This window comes from Epinephelus fuscoguttatus, linkage group LG9, assembly GCF_011397635.1.
Source record: "Epinephelus fuscoguttatus linkage group LG9, E.fuscoguttatus.final_Chr_v1".
NCBI lineage: Eukaryota > Metazoa > Chordata > Actinopteri > Perciformes > Serranidae > Epinephelus > Epinephelus fuscoguttatus.
Genome location: NC_064760.1, coordinates 18,139,931 through 18,160,415, shown reverse-complemented (window position 1 = coordinate 18,160,415; position 20,485 = coordinate 18,139,931). Strand labels below are relative to the sequence as shown.

The window sequence follows — 20,485 nt, the reverse complement described above, 5'->3', positions numbered from 1 at the left end:
ATCGACCGGGGTGCGAGCGAGACAGCTCAAAGAAGATCTTTTTCTCTGAAACCAATGCAACACCTGTCTCTTCACATGTCACTTGGGCTCTACTGATATCACAGAAACTCTGGGAACAATTCAAGATCTGGGAGATGAATATCTATCTGCTGGCGACTATGAACACTAAAAGCCTTTTTAATAGTGTTGATCATCAGGGGGGATTAGAGGCTTACATCCTGAATCAAAGACCAGAGGACACCAACTGTAACACACAGTGCATCAAAGATTTAGCAGAAATTGCTCTGTAAAAAAACGTTTTCATGACTACCTCCATCGCAAAGGGACATCAATGGGGAGCAAATGAGTCACAATTTCCATTCTTTCTATGCAACTCACTCCCAACAATCCTTTCCTAAAATACATGAAACTGTAGTGCAAAGCTGTGGAGGATGTCTCCTTGATAATTCAGGCTCTAGTGAGGGTGTCATCTACAATTTAACGCTTTTAACAGTCATTTAAACTTCACTGTGACATCTCAACCTGAAAGAAAAACTTTCATGTTAATTAAAAAGGAATGAAAGATATGTTACTGATGTGTACAGAAATAAGTCTGACAGATCTTCCTATTTATATGTAAACTCATCCCACACATTTGAAAAAAAAGCTTGCATGTCAGCTGCATCTAGGATATGAAGTACCTCACTGGTTTTCAAACAAAGAGCACTTGAACTTGATGTGTTTGGTCAAACGAGTATCCTAAAATGGATCACAGCTCAAAATAAATATGAGAATTTTACACAGCAGGAGTGTCTTTTAACAAAACACAAATCCATACTGCACATATTCTGTAGTGCATCTATGCACTAATCATCATAGTATACTGTTACACAGACCATTTTATACTAACAGGAAATGATACCATTAGTGCAATGTCTGATGCCAATCAAACTGCAACTTAGAAAAGCTGCGGCCAATAAACTTCACAAAGAGACATCAACATGTTTTTCTAAGATTTAATGCCTTTGTTTTCCAAGAATTTTTGGAGCTGCAGTCCACCACCCACAATTTATTTTAGTATTTTTAGCTGGCAGCCTTTTTGCATTGCATTGTGGCAGAAGAGTGTGCATCAACAGCACAAAAATGGACCATATCTAGCTTTCATAATGTCTGGTTTGAGTATACTTTAATTTGTGAACACCATATATATATACTAAGAATCAGTAGGTGGTATGGATTCAGCACATGGTCTAAGAGTCTACAGCAGGGATAATCAACTTGCTTTGCCAGAGGGCCACTTTTGCAAAATGATAGGAGGAGGCCAGGGGCCAGTTCATAAACAAACATTAATAATGAATATATAAATAATTAGCCTGGACCTCTGTCAGGAGGTCTGGGGATCCTTCCCTGGCACTTTTTTTATAAACAAGTTTTATTTTGATGCTTTTTTTATGCACGCTGGCACCTTATTTACATTCAAAGTACCAAAAAAAAAAAAAAAACCCCAGTGTGAATTTATTAATTTTTATTGTGAATTAGAAAATGGTCAGTGAGCAACCCAGCACTCTATTGTGGGCCAGATTTGCCCGATGGGCCGTTAGGTGAGTATCAATGGTTTACACCCATACTGGCGGCTCTGTGAGGCGGCTTTGAGCTAAATGCTAGCAAGCGCCAGCATGCTTAGATTTAGGTCTATGGTGTGTTCCAATACCTGTACTACCATACTATTTAGTATGTCAGCAAAATATTTTGTTTGTCCCAATTACATCATATGTCAAATGTAGTATGCCAAAAAGATGTCCTACTGCATCTGGTTGCATTTTTCAGTAAGCAAACCAGCATGATTTTCTGGCTATTCTGACCTCCAGTTGTCTGCGCAGCAGAAAATACGTCACATCAACTGAGCCATAGACAGATAGCACCTCATTGACAGCTGACAGAAGCTGCAAAAATCTCCGTAGACAGATTCTGTATATGTATGTGACAAGAATGGAGTGTTATGGCGTGCTGCTTGTAGTCCGAGTAGTATTAACCAATCATGTCTGAATGACAGTAAATAAGAGGTTTTCATTAGAGGTTGAACACATTGGATATCAACTGATGACGACATTAGCTTTCAATAAGCTTTTTAGAAATTTATCAGCATTCATATCCAGAAATGTGTTTATGGGGGATGAGCAGAAATACCCGGCGCACAGAAGAGAAAGTCTTGACATTGATATCCGCTGGCTACACTGGATCAGCCCAAAGAGTCCGGTCACTCCGATGTTGTCGAAATCACCGCTTGGGCAGTGACTTGTGGTGTCAGAAACCAGCGAAAAAAGGTGTTTCTAATGTTGGCACGATATGCAGCTGGTTGCCATGATGGTTCAACAGCAGCTGCCTCATCAGGGGGAAATGCAGCGGGACAAGGACGAAAGTTAAGGTTGGTGAAAGTCCACGTGTGGCGGGTAGGAGGGGTAGTGGTTCGGTCCAACAAATACTGACTTTCACCTGAGATAGACAGGTCTTCGCGTCCTGAAAGATTTCAAAGCCAAACCCTGTTCTTTTTCCCTAAACCTAACCACATGTTTTTGTTGCTTAAATCTAATGTGTGTTTGTTGTTGAAGGAAAAAAACGTCAATTTGTGGTGCTGTACCCGTGTTGTTGTTGTTGTTGTGAAAATGGAGGTGTATTTTGAAAAAAGACAATGCATGTAACAGGCAGAACTTGACACGGTATCCGACACGGTGGAAAGTCCATGACCAAAACGTCAATATGCGACAAGGTCTTTATCGTCATCAGTCAGAAGCCAACGGATCCTGAGACTGAAGCCTTAATGACGGACAACAGTGTATCCAAGTGTGAGTACGACATATTTTTTGCAACTCCTGTGTATAACAATACATTAATCTATGTTAATTTCACACTACAATGCAGCGTATACATGAGCAACAGGGTCAAAGATCAAGGTGCAACACTACGGCAAAGTAGTATGTCTCAAATGTTTGCACACCTCATGTAACAGCATGGACTCTGAAAGGGCTGCTGCCCTAATAAAAGATATGCCATCTGAAACACATGCTGCCACTTTCACCATCTTAGTTTTTTTTTTTTTTTAACATGCTAACATTTGCTCATTAGCACTAAACACAAAGCACAGCTGAGGCTGATGGGAATCACATTGCTTTTTCAGGTATTAAGTAATAAAGCAAAGTATTAGAGCAAAATAAATTGTGATCTGAGCCAAGAGGTCGAAAAAATCAGTCATGTGCCAGTTCACATGACTGTTCAGTTGTGATTAGTTGCTTAGAGGACAAAGGGCTTTAAGTTTTATTCACTTGGGGCACAGAAAACACTGACTTCCAAATCAAACCCACAGTTATTCTCTACTGCTCTGCCCTGCTCTGTCCTCCTCATGAACTGTTTCACTCCGGGTTATTTCAGGGCCAAAGAAGAAACATGAAAGCCACAAACAGTCAGGGAGCAGCAAGTGTGCAAAGTGGATGGTGGCAATTAATTTCTAAGAACTGTCGATGGCACGTTAAAATCTCATCAGATGGAAGCGAGACAAAGAGGAGGAAGGGCAATTAAACCATCATGACGACGAGACCACATACAAGAAGCTGTGGAGAAAGTGTCACAGAGGTTATCTAATGGGAACAGGGTGTTCTCACTTGAATGGATGTTGTTGTGCTTGTAGGAGCACTACACAGGCCGCTGATGGAGAATGCAGCTTAAGCCTGAACGCTGAACACTATACAGTGACAGTAATGCTCTTTGGATAATGCATCCATACATTCAGCTAAGCATCAAGGGGTGGGCGAGTACAGTACAATGAATACAAGGCACTTTACCCTTGATTTTTAAAAGGCTTTAAGCATACATGCCTTTCATTCACTGAAGAATTGCCTCCTTCATGTAAGTGCATGGATTCATATTTTGATTCATTTCATTTTATCGTATTTCTCACTTAAACATCCAATTCATGATGTATAAAAATACCAGAGCCCTGATCTTCACAGCAACTCTACGTGTTAACTGTTCTATCTTCTGACCACAGTAGTCTCTGACTAATAAACCACATGTAAAGGTTTTTCTCGTCTCTTTAAAGTTTGTTCATTAGAGAAATACTGAGCTCAACTCATCACAGGAACGAAGAGCTGCTGAAAAACAACAGCTGTTAGACAGATCCATAACAAGACTGGTGTGTGAAGGCTGTTGGAATTAGATGTGGACAGAAGTTGATCTAAATATATATTTGGACATTTTTAAAATAGTTTTAGCAGCTCATGCAACCTCTGTAACCCCCTATCCTCTCATACCTTAGCTGGCTTTACCTAATGTGGATAAACATGTTTAACTACAAATTACTTTTCGTCTATTTACTAAAAGAACTGACTGTTTTGCAAAGCATGTCTTTTACGGGAATTTGGATTGATTTTGTTCATCATTTCTATTGATGTTCTTTTCTTTGTTCTCCATTTCCTTTCACTGTGGCAGGTTACACAACAGAAGTAAGAGTATGTTAATTGATTTGAAATGAACTGAGATGGTTGAGATTAGATAAGAGCTGACTTTGTCATCGGGAGGTGGAGGGGATGGTGGTTGGCGTAACACCTAAGCACGACAGCTGCCAAGTGAGACATTGCAGCTTTTCCGGGTTTCTTTTTACAACGAATATTTTTCTGGGGCTTTTTTTGCCTTTAATGACAAGACAGTTTTGAAGTGTGAAAGGAGGAGAAAGAGGAGGTGGCATGCAACAAGGGGCCACGGGCTGGAAATGAGCCCATGGCCGCTGAGGCAAGGATACTGTCTTTGTACATGTAGTGCCCGCCCTATATACTGAGCTACTACACACTCCTCCAGGGTTCTTATAGACAAACCATAATCTTGGTTTGTGATATTAAACATATGATTGCAATATCCCTGGTCTGAATCTAGCCAAGGATCTTTGTTTAATGTAATTCTTTAACAGCTTTTTATCTAATAAAAATTGCAGGTAAAGCTTGTGCACTGGTGTTGATCTTTTGGGGAGCTGACGTTTATGCCTTTATTCAACAACTGACAGTGAAAAGATGACAGAAAATGAGGAAGGATATGTCAAACAACCTGCAACAGAGGTTCCCATCTGGACTCAAACCTGGCATGTTTGAGGTCATGGACGGTGCCTCAACCTCTGAGTCAGTGTTGCCATGTTGGTGGGCTACTTTTGATTACATTGGGCGGGGAAATAGGGCTTTAAACTGGCAGATAAAATCTGGGCTGCTTCTGTCAACATTTGGCAGGTTTTGAAAATATTGTGAATACAAGCTTTTTCATGGTCATCACAGACTTTGCTGTGTCCACCCACCTATAACTGACCAGAAACAGGCGATGCGGTAATAGATCATTGGTTTATATTTGATCAGCACTGCCTAGTTTTACTGTTCGATTGGAGTTTGGTTTGAGAGAGGGGAGGGGGGGTCTTTCTTAATCAGTGTCTATACTATTTGTGTCCGTAGTGATGGGCATAAAAAGTGTGTAAGTATAACCAGTAGTTTGAAAAACATTTCAAGAGCCATTCCAAATCTGCCGAATGACCTGAAGGGGTCATCTGACAGAGCTGGCTCTTGGGCTGTTTTTCAAGTGAATACAGCCCATTTTTATGGAAAGACCATCTCTAGCAGTGAAATACATCTTTAACAATTGTCTGGGTAGGTAGGTATGCACTAATCTGGAAATTACTGGCTTTCCCCAGTAGCCTAAGGATCCACACTAAGGGTGCCATGGTGGCCTAGGGCAGTGCTGCCAAATCCGATTGACAGTTTCCGGCCAAATCACAATTTAAGCCCAATCCAACTCAATAGAAAACAGCTCAAATCATAACCATGCCAGAAACTGGTGTAAAACTGTAAAATCATTACATACGCGACAGAAGAAACATCATAGGCATGAAAAGCTTTCTGTTGCATTAAACAACCCAAAATAAAATGTTAGTTAATGGACGATTGCCACCCATAAAGAGTGCATTCAGACAATCAAATAATGTTTAGACAACATTTTCAAAACCCTGCCAGATGTAGATGAAAGCAGCCCAAAAGTTTTACCCAGCCTAACATAATCAATAGTATCCTGTAGAGATGAGCAGGGAGATCTAGACGCTGGTAAGATGGAGGGAAGTTTACCATACAGTAGTTCATTTACACACACACCACCCACGGTGCTATGATGCAAAGTTGGCTGAAATTCGGCAAAGTATCCTGCTAATATTTTACCTGCACATAAGCCACTTTGTTCTGTGGTTTTAATGATCCCTGTGAGTAACTGGCATTCATCTATCAGCTTGAAAACCTTATCTGATCACCCCCTCTAATGATATCAGAATTCACCATCTCACACACATAAGGACACACACGCCCTTTATCCATTCCCTAATTCACACAGTCCTTCACAGCCTCACAAAGTGATAGAGGACAAACAGTAAAGCAGTTGGAGGCCTGGGGTCACATAAACCCTGAACTTGCATTAATACAAACATTACACTTGGAATCGCTCTCTAATGTCTCCTTTGAATCCGACTGCAGGAAAAGCTGCTGCTGACAGCGTCAAACGGGCAACACAGACCCAGCAGTGAACTCTACCTGAAGCACTTTCCATCTGCTGTTGAGATGCTCCAGGGCGCGGGCGTTCTCCATCGACAAATGGACATCAGAGATAGCCAGCTGGTGGGCAAGATCATTGATGTGCTTCATGCCCTCCTTCACTTGGGTCAGCTCCTCCTTAAATAACTGCAGGAGGACAAGAGAGCACAAGACGAGCAGAAGGAATGGAGATGGAGGGATAGAAAAGAGGAAAAAGGCAGAGATATAAAATATATTAAATTTAGGAAAGATATCAGACTCAGGCACACACCCGGTCTGGACAAAAACTCCACTGAAATTAAATTAGTGACAAAAATCAATTGAAATGTGATCTGTTATTGCTGTCAGCTCTGTTCTATCTGGAAAATATTTGGCAGTAACCGCATATTAACTTAAGTCAAAGTGAAAAGAATGTATAATGATATTTGAATAGCACCAGCCTCTGTTCATCATGTACTTCACAGTGCCACACCTAACTTAAAATATACTTATATCTAAATTGCTGGACCTCTTGTCTCACAGGTCTACTATCACCAGGCTTGTGATTAATGCTGCGTCCACATGAAATCAGGGAGACGGCAGATGACAAACCAGATATCATTTTATTGGACAGGAGAAGGAGGGTTAAATAAGGTAAGATCAGCAACAAATGCCAGCAACAGCTACAGCAGATGGCATTAGAACTTTTTGCCATCCTCCGTGACGGAATTTACAACCAAATGTTACGTAGCTCCTCACACAAGAGGAAAACACGAGCAATCTGGGGCATGTTCGATCTCAAAACGGTGTGCACCATTTTGCTACGATTTCCAGGTTGAACGACATGTTTCCTTAAAATGGTGCGCAACTAACTATGAGGGTTTTTTTCTCTCATTGGGTGAGTGTGTCAGTGATGCACCCAATCAGCAGCAATGTGTATACAAACCACATTCTGGTAGATATTAAATTAGTGAACAGTATACAAAATTTTTGCTTTTATCTTACACTTGCTTTGGCGATGTAAATGTAAGTTTTCCCATGCCAATAAAGCAAATTTGGCTTGAATTTCATAAAAGGCAGTGTGCCTGCATTACACAACAGGGTGCTCAATGCACCATCGCTTCTGTTTGGATGAATGTTTTACTACGTTTTATCGGGGCTGAACACAGCCCTGGACAATTACTGGACAATTCCACAACTGCATGAAATAATAAACATGAAATAACTTTATTTATTGTATTCTATTCCATTCTTTGTAAACAATATGACATCACCATCGCAACATATTGTTATGCATGCTCTGCTTTACCGAACTGTCTTCCTTTGGACTGTGTGTTTGTTTTTTCATACCATCGAGAAGCTGTTTTCTGTCTGCTGCCTACCATCTGCGTGACTCCATGTAATTGCAGCATGCTGATTCACATAGGACTGTTATGACAATATCATATGACCTATTTTCTAAATTACGTGAGCTCCCCTGGTAATACTAGTCCCGTGTGAGTAGGGCTGTAGAGGGCAATCACAATTATTACAAATTGCCTGAGGACCCAAGGTAATATTACTTCCATGAGAATATGGCTGAAGACACTATAAATAAAGAGGACATGTTGTTTATGATTTTTTTTTTTTTAATTTCATCCTGATGATGTCTTATTTGACATAACACAGAGGAGACCTACATAAAAGATTAGGAGTGAAAGGTACTATAAGGCATTCACAACTAGGAAGCTGCGTGGCATGAACTCCAGCAAACTCAGCCTTAGGACAGCCTGAAGTCTCATGTTTTTTGGGGATTACTTCTCCGCATTTCTTCCCAAGAGCACCGTTTGAATGACAGGGTGTGGATTTATGTAAAAACTCCAGCACATTAAAATAATGTTCAAACACAAATGCGGCTGAAATCAAATTAAGGTTTCATGTTTACTGTGATGGATGATCTACCGCAGCTTGAGTAATTTGTAACCCCGTGGAAGCTTCACACTGTGTAGATGTGAATTTCAACAGAATGGCTTCCTATAATGGCAGGACATTAATCCCTGATATCTGCAAATATGCTGACTATCTTTAGACACCAGCAGGGACAATGTAAAAGGGAGAGGCAACAAAAATTATAAGGAAGGTAAAAATGCATCACTGTTATGCTGGGCGTCTCAGAGCAAGTGTGCACATTTGTTTGTCTGTGTCAGTGCATACTGTTAGTGTAGAGCTGGAACAATTAGTTTAATAGGCAATCAAGAGGAAATTAATCTAAAGCTGTTTTAATAATTGATTAATTTTTAAGTAACCTTTTTTCCAGCAAGGAAGGTGGGTTTGCTGCTTTGATAGCAAATACGTTTTTTTGGGTTTTGGATTGTTAATCAGATGAATCAAAATAGTTCAAAGTCCCTCTCCACTCCAAAATGTCTGTCCTTGACTACAGTGACTTGTACCTGCGCAAAGTTTGTCACTATAGAGGTCCATCCACAGTCCTCTACAGAGGGACAATGTCTCTGCACTTACCTAAAATCTGAGATTCAAACATACACTGGGCAAATTAGATCAGGTACGCCACTATGATGAAATCCAATCACTGTCAAATACGGTAACATGTATCGACGGGGAAGAGACTCTGATACAACACTGGCAAAGAAACCTGAAACCTTGAGTGCAGAGCGGACTTGTCAGTACAGGGAGCAAAGTTAGCATTAGCATTAGTTAGCATTAGGGAAAGTTTGACCACAAACATTGTGGATTTTTGGATCTTTATTCCATTCATTCATTCATTCATTCATTCATTCATTCATTTTCTGTAACCGCTTATCCTGTTGGGGGTCGCGGGGGGCTGGAGCCTGTCCCAACTGACATTAGGCGAGAGGCGGGGTAGACCCTGGACAGACTATCACAGGGCGGACACATAGAGACAGACAACCATTCACACTCACATTCACACCTACGGCCAATTTAGAGTCACCAATTAACCTGCATGTCTTTGGACTGTGGGAGGAAGCTGGAGTACCTGGAGGAAACCCACACTGACACAAGGAGAACATGCAAACTCTGCTACATGCTAACCACTACTCCACCATGCCGCTTTATTCCACTATCTACCAAAAACCTCAACGCAGGGTTGCCTTCTAGTTCACCTGGTAGAGTGTGTGCGTGAGTCCTTTGCAGCGACATAGGTTTGATTCCAACATGCAGCCATTTGTTGCGTGTCAGCCCCTGCATGTCAGGACCCATGAACGCTGTGTCAGCCACTGCCAGTTAGCTTACCTGCTAACAAACAGCATTGTAGAGGCTACGCCGATGCTTCAAGCCATGGGATGACTTAACCGACACGCTGATTGTTACCATGTCTGATCAATTAAACTTGTCAGTGTCCATTAAACTCAAACATGTTTCCAAAAATCCTCAAAAACATCCACATGTTTAACTCCTGCAGCAACAAGCTGCTTGAGCGGTCAAAAACATTTTCCTTCTGGGTGGAACACCTGACCAGAAAAAGAAAGGTCCCTACTATGTATAGTGATGACTGCTAATTACCCTGTGAGACCTGACTCCCAATAGAACGTATACACCATATAAAAAAAAAATCATTCATGCATATTCTGCTCCTACAAGCGTTAACAAATGAAAGATGCTAGCTACACTTAGTTACTATTCGATATGTCTGCTAGTCACTGATTTTGTTGCACGCCAGATTCTTGATCTGAGTCTGACTGAGGCTCAAACATGTTCGGCTGAATCTCTCCGATGCTTCCTTGAATGCTAACGTCAGCCATGTATTATGTGGAATACCCATGTTAACTAAATATTACTGTAGCATGTATTAAAACATGTCTGCAGGGGGACTTTAAATATGGTACTTTGGGATTTTGAAAAGCTGTGACTGGCATTTTATAGATCAAATTATAGACCGACTGAAATAAGCCTTAGTCACTGCTCTATCTGTGTGTATGCAAGTGTGCAGTATGTGGCTTTCTGTGTGTCTAATTTGCATGCATCTGTGAGAGCGTGCTTTTATATGTGTCTGTGACTACATTTAAGTGAGTGAGGGAGATGACGCCTACTTGACAGTCCTGCCCTAAAGACTAAGCCGAACATGTGCTGCCTGTGACAGGAGCCCAAACAGTGACATGATTATTGTGAAGTGCCCTCACCTCTAATGAACAGCGCCACACAAATTACAGGCAGCAGCAGCACCTCAGCACTCCATAATGACTGAACCGATGACCTGCCATTTGCTTAACAACATCTTTCCAACTGGGGGATTGTAACCTCTGCCATCTCGCTGTGTCAGTTTGAAGTGCCGCGTCCTTGTCATCATCTGTCAGATCGCAGCTACTCCGAAAGGGACGTGTGTACACAGGCAACCAAAACAAACACTTTAAAGCAACCCAGCCTTGTACACGTCCCTCACTTATTCATGAGCACCATACCACTGCTGTGTTATTGTGATAAAAAAGCAGGATGTCACTGTTTTGATGTTTGTTTATAATGTGTTAAAGTGCGTTTTTCTGGGTTAGTCGGAGGCGATTACTTCAAAGGAGACAATTAAGTTACTCCACAGGTAAAAGCCATTTATATCTGGGATTCATGATAACATGTCTGCATGTACGAGTGTGTGTGCATTAGGGAGATAAGAAGAAAGACAGAGTGTGTACGTAATGCAGCATGTTTTCTGTGTCTACCTTGGTGGCGTCTATGTGGTCCTGCAAAGAGTCGATGAAGAGGTCTCCTACGGGCTCCCAGGCGTCTCTCACCCCCTCTGCCTGCTCCAGGGCCACTGCCAGCTCCTCCATCGCCGCCTGGATCTGGAGCAGACGCTCTAATGTCCTCTCCATGTGTCTGGGGAGTTTTGTTGAAAACATAATTCATTACAGTTAACTACCTGCACCATAAAAATTTGGAGCTAATGCAAGCACAAAAAATTCTATCAAAACCCACAGAGCATGCAGTCCAACACATCATTTATTTAAATTTACAGACTGTCATTTCAGCTGAGCAGCATGCACATTATTCCATACCATCATTTCATAATCTAAATGCCTTTTCTTTGAAAACAGGTTTTAATATTCTACTGAGCTCTGAATTTTCAATGATCTAAAACTTGATGAATGTGTGTTCCTAATTGTTTCTGTAATGGATTATATTTGCCGCATTTTGTAATCAGGTTATGGTAATTGTATTACGTGTAATGTATTGCAGCAGAACCCTGCTATGGATCAACTCTCACACACACACACACACACACACGCACACACACACACACACACACACACAGTCTCAGAAAGAAATAACACTCCCAACTTCATAGCTTGAAAAGTTACAGGCACATTTGTGCTGTATGGTAAAAACTTTCACACCTAGCCTGTTGATTCAGTAAAAACAAACTCTAATATGGATTAAGCATGATTTCAGAAGCTAAGCTATTAATAAATCCATCTACTGATTGTGAAATCTGTCCATGATCTCATAATTGATTTGTAGCTTAAAGTCCTTGTGCGCCGATCAGCCAAAACATTAAAACCATTGACAGATATAATACCGATCATCTTGCTACAATGCAATTTTCTGCTGGGAAATCTTTGGTCCTGGCATTCATGTGGATGCCACTTGAAGCACTTCACTCATCCAAGCACTGTTGCGGACCAAGTCGCCCCCCTCATAGCAATAACACTCCTCAATGGCGGTGCCCTTCCTCCAGCAGAACATGCACCATGCCTCACCACAAACAATGCTCAGAAATGGCCCAAGGAACATAACGAAGAGTGCAAGGCATCAACCTGGCCTTCAATTCCCCAGATCCCAATCTGATCGAGCATCAGTGGGACATGCCAGTATCCCATCTCACAACCAACAGGTCTCAAAGGATCCACCGCCAACGCTCCAGTGCCAGACTCCACAGGACACCCCCAGAGGTCCTGTGTCCACGCCTTGACATGTCAGAGCCAAGTCCGATCCAAAAAGGCCCCACAGTGGATCAGGGGTACCTCTGGGGTACTGACACATCCCATGAATGCCCAATCAGATTGCGATCTGGGGCATTTGGAGGCCAGGTTGATGCGTTGAGCACTCTGTCACATTCTTCAGGCCATTCCTGAGCTGCTTTTGCAGTGTGGCATGGTGCATTGTTCTGCTTGGTGACCACTGCCATCAAGGTGCATTGTTGCCATGAGGCAGGGTGTAGTAGTGTTTGGGTGGTGCTGCGTGTCAAGTGGTATCCACATGAATACCAGGAACCAAAAGTTTCCCAGCAGAACATTGCGTTAAAACAATATGATCAATATTAATCACCTCCTCCGCCAGTGGTTTTAAGGTTTTGGCTGATCGGTGTATATATAACCTATTTATACATATTATTTGATAACAATGGTGACACATATGCATGTCATGATGCAGGGCTTATTACTGTGGAATCACTGACACACTTACAGTAAATGGACTTCATGAACTGACAAAAGTTCATCACTTTTAACAGTTTTAACCTGTTAATCAGGAAAAAATTTGCGCCCTAACTGTACAATACGCTTCCTTGTCCTCCTGTCTCTACCTGTTAGTCATTATTCATAGCATGTGGTTCATTTGTATTATATCTGTCTAATAATACTAATAATGCTCATAACCAGCTGTTTCTTTGTGAGCTGTTTGTGACACCGACGAACATAAATATGCACTTAAGTGCTGCATAAACGTCTGTCAGTCATTGCAATCTGATTTCCCCAAGTGGGTCCTGATGTTGCAGGATGATCACCAACGCTGTCCAATCAACGAGCCACCTGTAAGTCTGTTTAACTTCAAGTTTACTCCCTGTGTTTGTTTGTAAAAAAGTCAGTGTAAACAGGAACCATTATCAGAGCTACAATTCAACAATATCATTTTTTCCTCACAGTCCAGGCAGAATGAACCAAACTATAGGTGTGAAGGCTCCCTAAGGATGCTGACTAATCTGACCAGAGAATTCCCCAGTGTTTTTGTTGCTGCTGTTTACATTCCTCTGATGCAAGAAGCACTAAGAAATCCACTTGTTTTTGTTTTGTTTCTGGTTTTCTCGTGTAGCGTGCATTTGTTGGGCAACCCAGTGTTGTACAATGACAATAAATGAACCCTGACAAATAATTAACATCGACAATTAATGAACCGTGAACATTGAACACATCATAAGATTTTTATTCAAGCTTGATTCAGTTCCTTCATTCTTCATTCATGAAGATTTTTTTATTCATTTCAAAAGGTTTGCTTTCAGGTGAAAGTTTAATGAGCACATGGCACATAGAACTTACTGACCTCCCCTGTTACCTTCATTATGACGTTACATTATTAATTCAATTCAGAAATATTCACCAAAACCTGAATTAAAAAGCTTTCAGAGGATAGGAAAATGCTGCTGTTCTGAACAGAGATCTGACTCAAAGTCTGCTTCATACACTTACCTTGATTATAAACTTATAAAGCCACTACTCTCAACAGAAAAAAAATTAATATTTTTGTGCTTTTACAATTACTGACATGGACAAATACAGAAACCCAGTGTCTGAAGAAGTATTCAAATGTTTAACTCAAGTGAAAGTACCAATATGACGACGCAGAAGTACTCTATTACTACTGCATTCAACAAGTATAGAAGTGTTATCAGCAAAAGCATTGCTTCTGACATTATAAGATTTATATTGATGCATCAGTGCAGATCAAAGAAAAAAAAAGAGGAAACAATAAGTTATTTTCTGCAAATTTGTTTTCACTTTTGACATTGTTTGTTCACTCACCTCTAAGATATGTCATATCACCTTTATGCTGATGATACACCGATCTATTACTCTGCCAAACCCAATAACCTGAATTAACTGTCGTCCTAACTGTCCTGGCTTAGCTGACTCCAAAGACTGGATGTCCTATAATTCTCTCCACTTAAACCCTGACAAATTCTTTTAATTGGTCCTGATAACTTTGCCATAGGGAGTAGTTGATCGGTTTATTGGTCCTCTTCAATAAAATATTAAACCTATTACTAAGAATCTTGGTTCAATCTCTGACCAATATGTAACTTTTGACCACCATGTTACCATGGTGTCTAGATTATTGCAATTCCCTCCACACATGTCTCGGTCAAGCTGCTTTAAATCGCTCACAGCTGGTTCAAAATGTAGGTGCCAAGCTATTAAGTAGAGGTAACTGTTGTTCACGCATTGCACCTGTTCTTGCATCCCTCCACTGGCTTTCTGTAAAATTCAGATTTAACTACAAGACCCTGTTAATTACATATACGGTACTGCATGACCTTGCCCCACATTTCTAATCTCATACCTCTTCTCAACCACTCCAGTCCTCAAATCTAATGCATTTGCGATTTTAGCCCCAACCCCCTGGAACCATCTTCCCCAATTTATCAGCAGATTTTCTGAATCTTTGGACTGTTTGAAGCGGATACTAAAAACTCACCTTCATGGGCACACATTTCTATAGATCTTTGTGTTTTGTTTGTTTTAGTTTCTTCTGTCTCTCATTGTGCTGTGTTCTGCATCCTTATTTTTTACTTGATTTATTCATTCATTTACATTTTTCATAACTGTGTGTTTTAAAAATGTCCTATACAAATAAAGCTTTTCTTTCATCTCATAAACTTTTACTTGTCTGAGCTCTGACCAATTATTCAAATAACACCATGTTTAGAGATAAAATGTCTCTTTGGTGGAACAACTCAGATGTGTGAAATGTGAAACAGGGCCACAACTACACACTGCTATTTGTAAAGGTGTACAAATCAAGGTAGGAACCACTGGTGAAATCTTTATCAGTACATTGTATTACGTATGCTTATCATGTTTTTTTTTTGTTTTTTTTTATTAAATGTAAAATCATAAACTGTAAAGTAACTTAAGCTGTCAGATAAATGTAAAGGCAAGAGTAGCTTTATTTCCACCTCTCCAGGAACCTCATTTCATCTGCACAAGATACACACAATGTAAAAAAAAAAGTGTCTGACCTATGGCGGTCCACACAGCGTGCCGTCAGCTTCTCCCACAGGTCGCTGGCCACGTTTGCCTGCTTCCACACTGAGCGGCTCACATTTAAGATTCGCCGGCGTGGAGAGACCTCTGCAGAGGGTGGATGAGGTTAGACGAGGCCACGCAGGGGTAAAAGCATAAAGGTGCAAAGGAGGAAGTAAAAAAATAGAGCAGGCAGAGAAATAACAGGGTGTAGAGTAGAGCGGGGGTTAGAGGTCAGACAATGAGAGGAGCAATGATCGGAGACGAATGGTGCACCAACAAACAGAGAGAGAAAGGAAGGGCCAGGGGCAAAACAAGTTGGACACACAAGGAGAGCACAGTCAGGTAGATTGCTTCAATATTTCCCAGGTGAGCGTCCTGTACTAAGAGCCAAACAGTACGAAGAGGACATGTCGGTGGAGAAACAGCAGAGCTTGCTGTATTATTGATCTGGGCAGATGGTACCGTGAAGCTGGTGAGCTGGAGCTAATTGGTCCCGACCCGGACACTTTCCCTAAACCCAGTGTGACACCAGAGGACGAATCACTGCTGGTAACTATTAATGGAAGATTCTACCTGCATGGGTCCTTCCCAATGAACTTAGTGGAGGAGGTTGCAAGTATGATATTTTGGCTGGCGCAGCAGTTGGCACAGAGTGTGAAGGGAGCAGACCTTTTCCATCGGTCAGGGTCTCCTCTGGCTCCTGGAAGGGATGCTGAGCCAGAAAGGCCTGGGCAGACTCCAAGACTGAGTAGATGAACGGCCCGCGAGACTTGACATCCTCCATGAACGCCTGCCGGGAGACAAACAGAGAGGAGGAGAGTGTTTCTAAGTGGAAGAAAATGAAAGGCATAAGCTGTTTTTCACACTCAAGTGCTGGTTGTAGCTGAGGAGGAGGAGTCCTGTAGGCTAAGGTGAACCATTGCCTATTCCTCAAACAAGACAGCATTGCCTAAAAATAGACCAAAAGTAATGCCAATCATCGGCTGGTTACAGCTTCTCAAATGTGAGGCTTTGTCTTTAAAATTGTAACTTGAATAACTTTAGATTTTGTATTACTGGTGGAACAAAACAAAACATTTGAAGACATTTTGATTGACATTCTTCAGATTTTTTTGACATTTTATAGTCTGAAAAATGTATAATCAACAGATGAACTGATAATTAAAATAATTAGTTGTAGCCCTAGTGTATTCCAGCAGATCTCACAAGTAACATCAAACATTTTCCAGGTTTATTACCTGGGCCCAGTCATTTGGAAATCCCATGTTTTCCATGAACAGCTAATCCATCTTACTTTTGTCGGTCAAGATTCTCCATCATCCAGGTCATGGTCATCATAAATGCTATATAAGTGCTATGATATAGCACTTATGATGACCATGACCTGGATGACTGAGAATCTTCAATGACATGTTGCCAATCAATTTGGGAAGAATGCCCCTTTGACTGGTACAAGAATTCGAAAGTTCAGAACTGAAGAAGCTTCTTGGATGAAAGGCGAAATGTCTTCAAGAAACGCAAGTAAGTCCAATTGCCTACGATATAGCACTTATGATTATCTTACTTTTGTGCTGAATTTTCAAAGCAACACTGGAGTGGGTCACACTGATCCAGATACAAACTTTTCAAGTTATAGAATCTGGTTAACGAGTGCTCTAAATGGGGCTACATATCACAATGTAGCCAGTCTACCAACAAACACACTACTAGTACCACTTATCATCGCAGGTGCTGCCAAAGAGAACAAAATGGAGATTTTTTGATTCTGACAGCTATTTGGGGGATTATTTTATAGGGACGACATCCTTTTTTTACTTTACTGCACTTAAATTTTTATACAGTATGTAGCCTAATATCTTACTTTGTACTTTCAAGTACAAAATGTATATATTTTTGACCAGTTTTATAACCTTTTGTTCCTGAAATCTACCCTGAATCCAGCCCTCTGCTGGGATCAGGATGATCAAAGGTATCCCAATCCCACCAAAAGTATTGAACAACACATACTGAAAGTTTGATCCTCTTCAAAACCAACACCAAGAACAAATGGGCCCAGGAGGATGCTGTCAAACTGGCATGACGATACCTTCACCTGGGTACAATCACTGCTGCCATGATCACTGGAAAGTCTGGTCGTGACACCCCTTTATAAATGTGCTTCAGTTACCACCAACCCTCTGAAGACAGCAATTATTTTTATGGTAACTGTGTGTGACGATAAGAGCTGATCTTTCTAAATTGGACTGTTATTGCAGTGAAGTTCATTTGTAAAGAAAGGTGACAATTTTGTGCTAAATGTAAGCATATAACCTAATCTAAATATGTCCAAATAACACAGGAGAACTAAGGCACTATTTGCTTTGCACCGCAGTTAGAGGTGCATTTCACCCTTCGCAGGTGCTCTGATAATTACCCTCCTTTTTTTTTGTCCTGTTTGTGCAGGTTTAGCAGCTGCAAAAGCCGCATAATCCTTTTAATCAATGCTCAAATCAATGCACTCATGAGTTCACTGATTTGAGCAGGGGTGTGTTTTATTGTCTATGATTTTAACTTTTAACTTGCAAGAAAAGTAATGTGTTATTTCTTTATCTGAAAGTTAAATTAGATCGATTTAAGAAGACACCAAACATAGCCTGGTTCCAGACCATAGGCCCCGCCCACTCAACTGAGTAGGCTTGCATCTCTGGTCTGGCATACTTCAATGAATTTGCGATTTATCTCGTCCAAACGATGGACGGACCAATGAACACCGGGGGTCTAGCGAATAGCCAATAAGCGCCACGCTGATGTCAAGCTGTACGCCGGTGGGTAACTGGTGAGGATAGCAACAATGGCGACCGCTACAGATCCTACAGACCACATTAACGATGCTATCAAGGTATTTCGCCACTACTCACGTTAATGGAGGACCAAATTAAGGAAGCTGCTAAACTGGATTTAACAACGATGCAGCTGGGCGTGCACGATGATGGAGACATTTTAAACGGGCAATGCTTGCTTGTTTTCGGCACCCCCAGGGCATAGATACTAATGACGTCACATTCTGGGTGAGTCGTTGATCTCTACTGATTGGTTAGGGAAAAAATCAAATTCCCTCCCCCTTGTAAATCGCCTTCAATGGAAGCCATGTCAGACTGAAGGTTCTGGGAGCTTCAGTCTGACACTCAGGCTACACCAAACACACACACGCAAATACATGGGTTGCCTAAAGGAATCATTGAACACACACACACACACACACACACACACACACACACACACACTCAGCAACAATCTACTGGCAGTACTGCATGAAATTACACGGCTGTCTGCTTGTGCTGAGAGCCCAAGGCACAATAGGAGACTAAATCTACTGGGAGCACTGGTCAGCTGGCCGCCACACACAGAACAGCCAATTAGCTGGAGAGCCCGGCTCCACTGGTCCACATTTAACAGCACTCCTTATGCAAGAACACACACACACACACACACACACACACACACACACACACACACACAGTATAGACCTCTTTACTCCACCACTGCACAGATACCCAGAGTTTCCCCAGGGCCTTTAAGAAAGCCAGTGTGTCAACCTTCTTCATTCTCCTACACTAATCTTTGTTCTGTATAAAACACACTGAAGGTGTGTGAATTAATGCCAGCTCTCTTCAAAGTAATTTATTTAGGTGAAGCCAGCGTACTCAATCCTCTTATGCTATGAAGAGATTACAATTTCAGCTGAAAATCTACATTACTGGCTGGAATTAGCAGCGTTGTGCGGCGCAGCAGTGTTTCAGTGCCTATTAGAAAAACCTCAGGACCAGAGAAACGGCAGGCCTGATAACAACCGGCGAAACACCAGCAAACACCAGCCGGCACCGAGCAAACATGCAAAAGTGTGTAACGGTGAGGAGCTGTGGCGCGAGATAAGATTCCCACTGCAACGGTCATGGAGAAAAACCTGCTGTCTTCCTCTTTCACACTCTTTCTCTAATCAGAAACAAATTCCCTCTTCTTCCTTACATCCTCGTTTCCTTCCTTTCCTTTCCCTTCCCTTCCCTTTACCCTCTTTTCATCCTCTCTTGCTCTCTTTATTCTCTCCATACCCTCTTTAGCTGCTTTGCTGCCCAAAGAGGAGCTGAGCTACGGATTCCCTGAGCCAGCTGTCATGTTAAAACTTTAATTCCAGCTAAATTTCACACTCAGAGGCTTCATCTTTGGTTGAAGGAACATTAAGAGCGAAGCCTTCAGATCAGATTAAGATACATAATGCATGGGGTAGAAAAAGTCAGGGGGAGGAAATGACTTCATTGACTTCATTTCGTCTAAACATGTTGATGGCATTCCTTTTACCCCTCCCTCTGGACGGTTCCTCTCAGTGCGCTTCTGAGAACACAGAGGAGGATGAATTTTTATTTCATTTGCCCTCTTGCATGACGCAGAGAAGATTCTGCAGCTGACGCACAAAATCCCTCCCATCCACTGAAATCACTCACTTATCCCGACTCCCCAACACACACACACCCTCAATCTTCCCACTCAAACCCCCCACCACCAACACCCCAAATACACAAACAGTAAACATGCTAACAAACCAATACGCATGCAAATGCGCACACACACACACAAACGCAGCAGAGAGAGAGCTCTTCCCACACACAAAAACGACATCAGAATAAATCCACTTAAGATCAATAATTCACATTTCTTAAAACGCTTTAATTCTCCATAGAAAACTGGGATGCAATTTCCCTCTCTGCTTTGTCGGAAAAGTTTTAGAGCGACCAGACGCTCGGGAAGCCGAGGCATCTCAGATTATAAAGGCGTGCTGTGCTGAAAATGGAACATTTTGAGAGAGGAAGAGGAAGAGGAGAGGAGAGGAGGCATGTTCAACAGTGAATCCTATGAATGACTTAGTGAATTTTTTTTTCGGCTTATGCAGTGTTGGAGGGTTGGCTGTGGAAAGAGAGAACA

At 41.6% G+C, this 20,485-nt stretch overlaps 1 protein-coding gene across 3 annotated transcripts in view; it reads right to left on the bottom strand.

The window, feature by feature from the left end:
- The window catches only part of drp2 (dystrophin related protein 2), a 201,141-nt gene that overhangs the window by 71,967 nt on the left and 108,689 nt on the right, over positions 1-20,485 (bottom strand). For all 3 annotated transcript variants that reach the window (XM_049586080.1, XM_049586078.1, XM_049586079.1), the window contains exons 4-7: positions 16,199-16,319; positions 15,523-15,634; positions 11,231-11,387; positions 6,582-6,728 (exon numbers count right to left, since the gene is read on the bottom strand). In XM_049586080.1, coding sequence (XP_049442037.1) covers positions 6,582-6,728; positions 11,231-11,387; positions 15,523-15,634; positions 16,199-16,319 — 537 coding nt within the window. The remainder of the gene's footprint in view (positions 1-6,581; positions 6,729-11,230; positions 11,388-15,522; positions 15,635-16,198; positions 16,320-20,485) is intronic.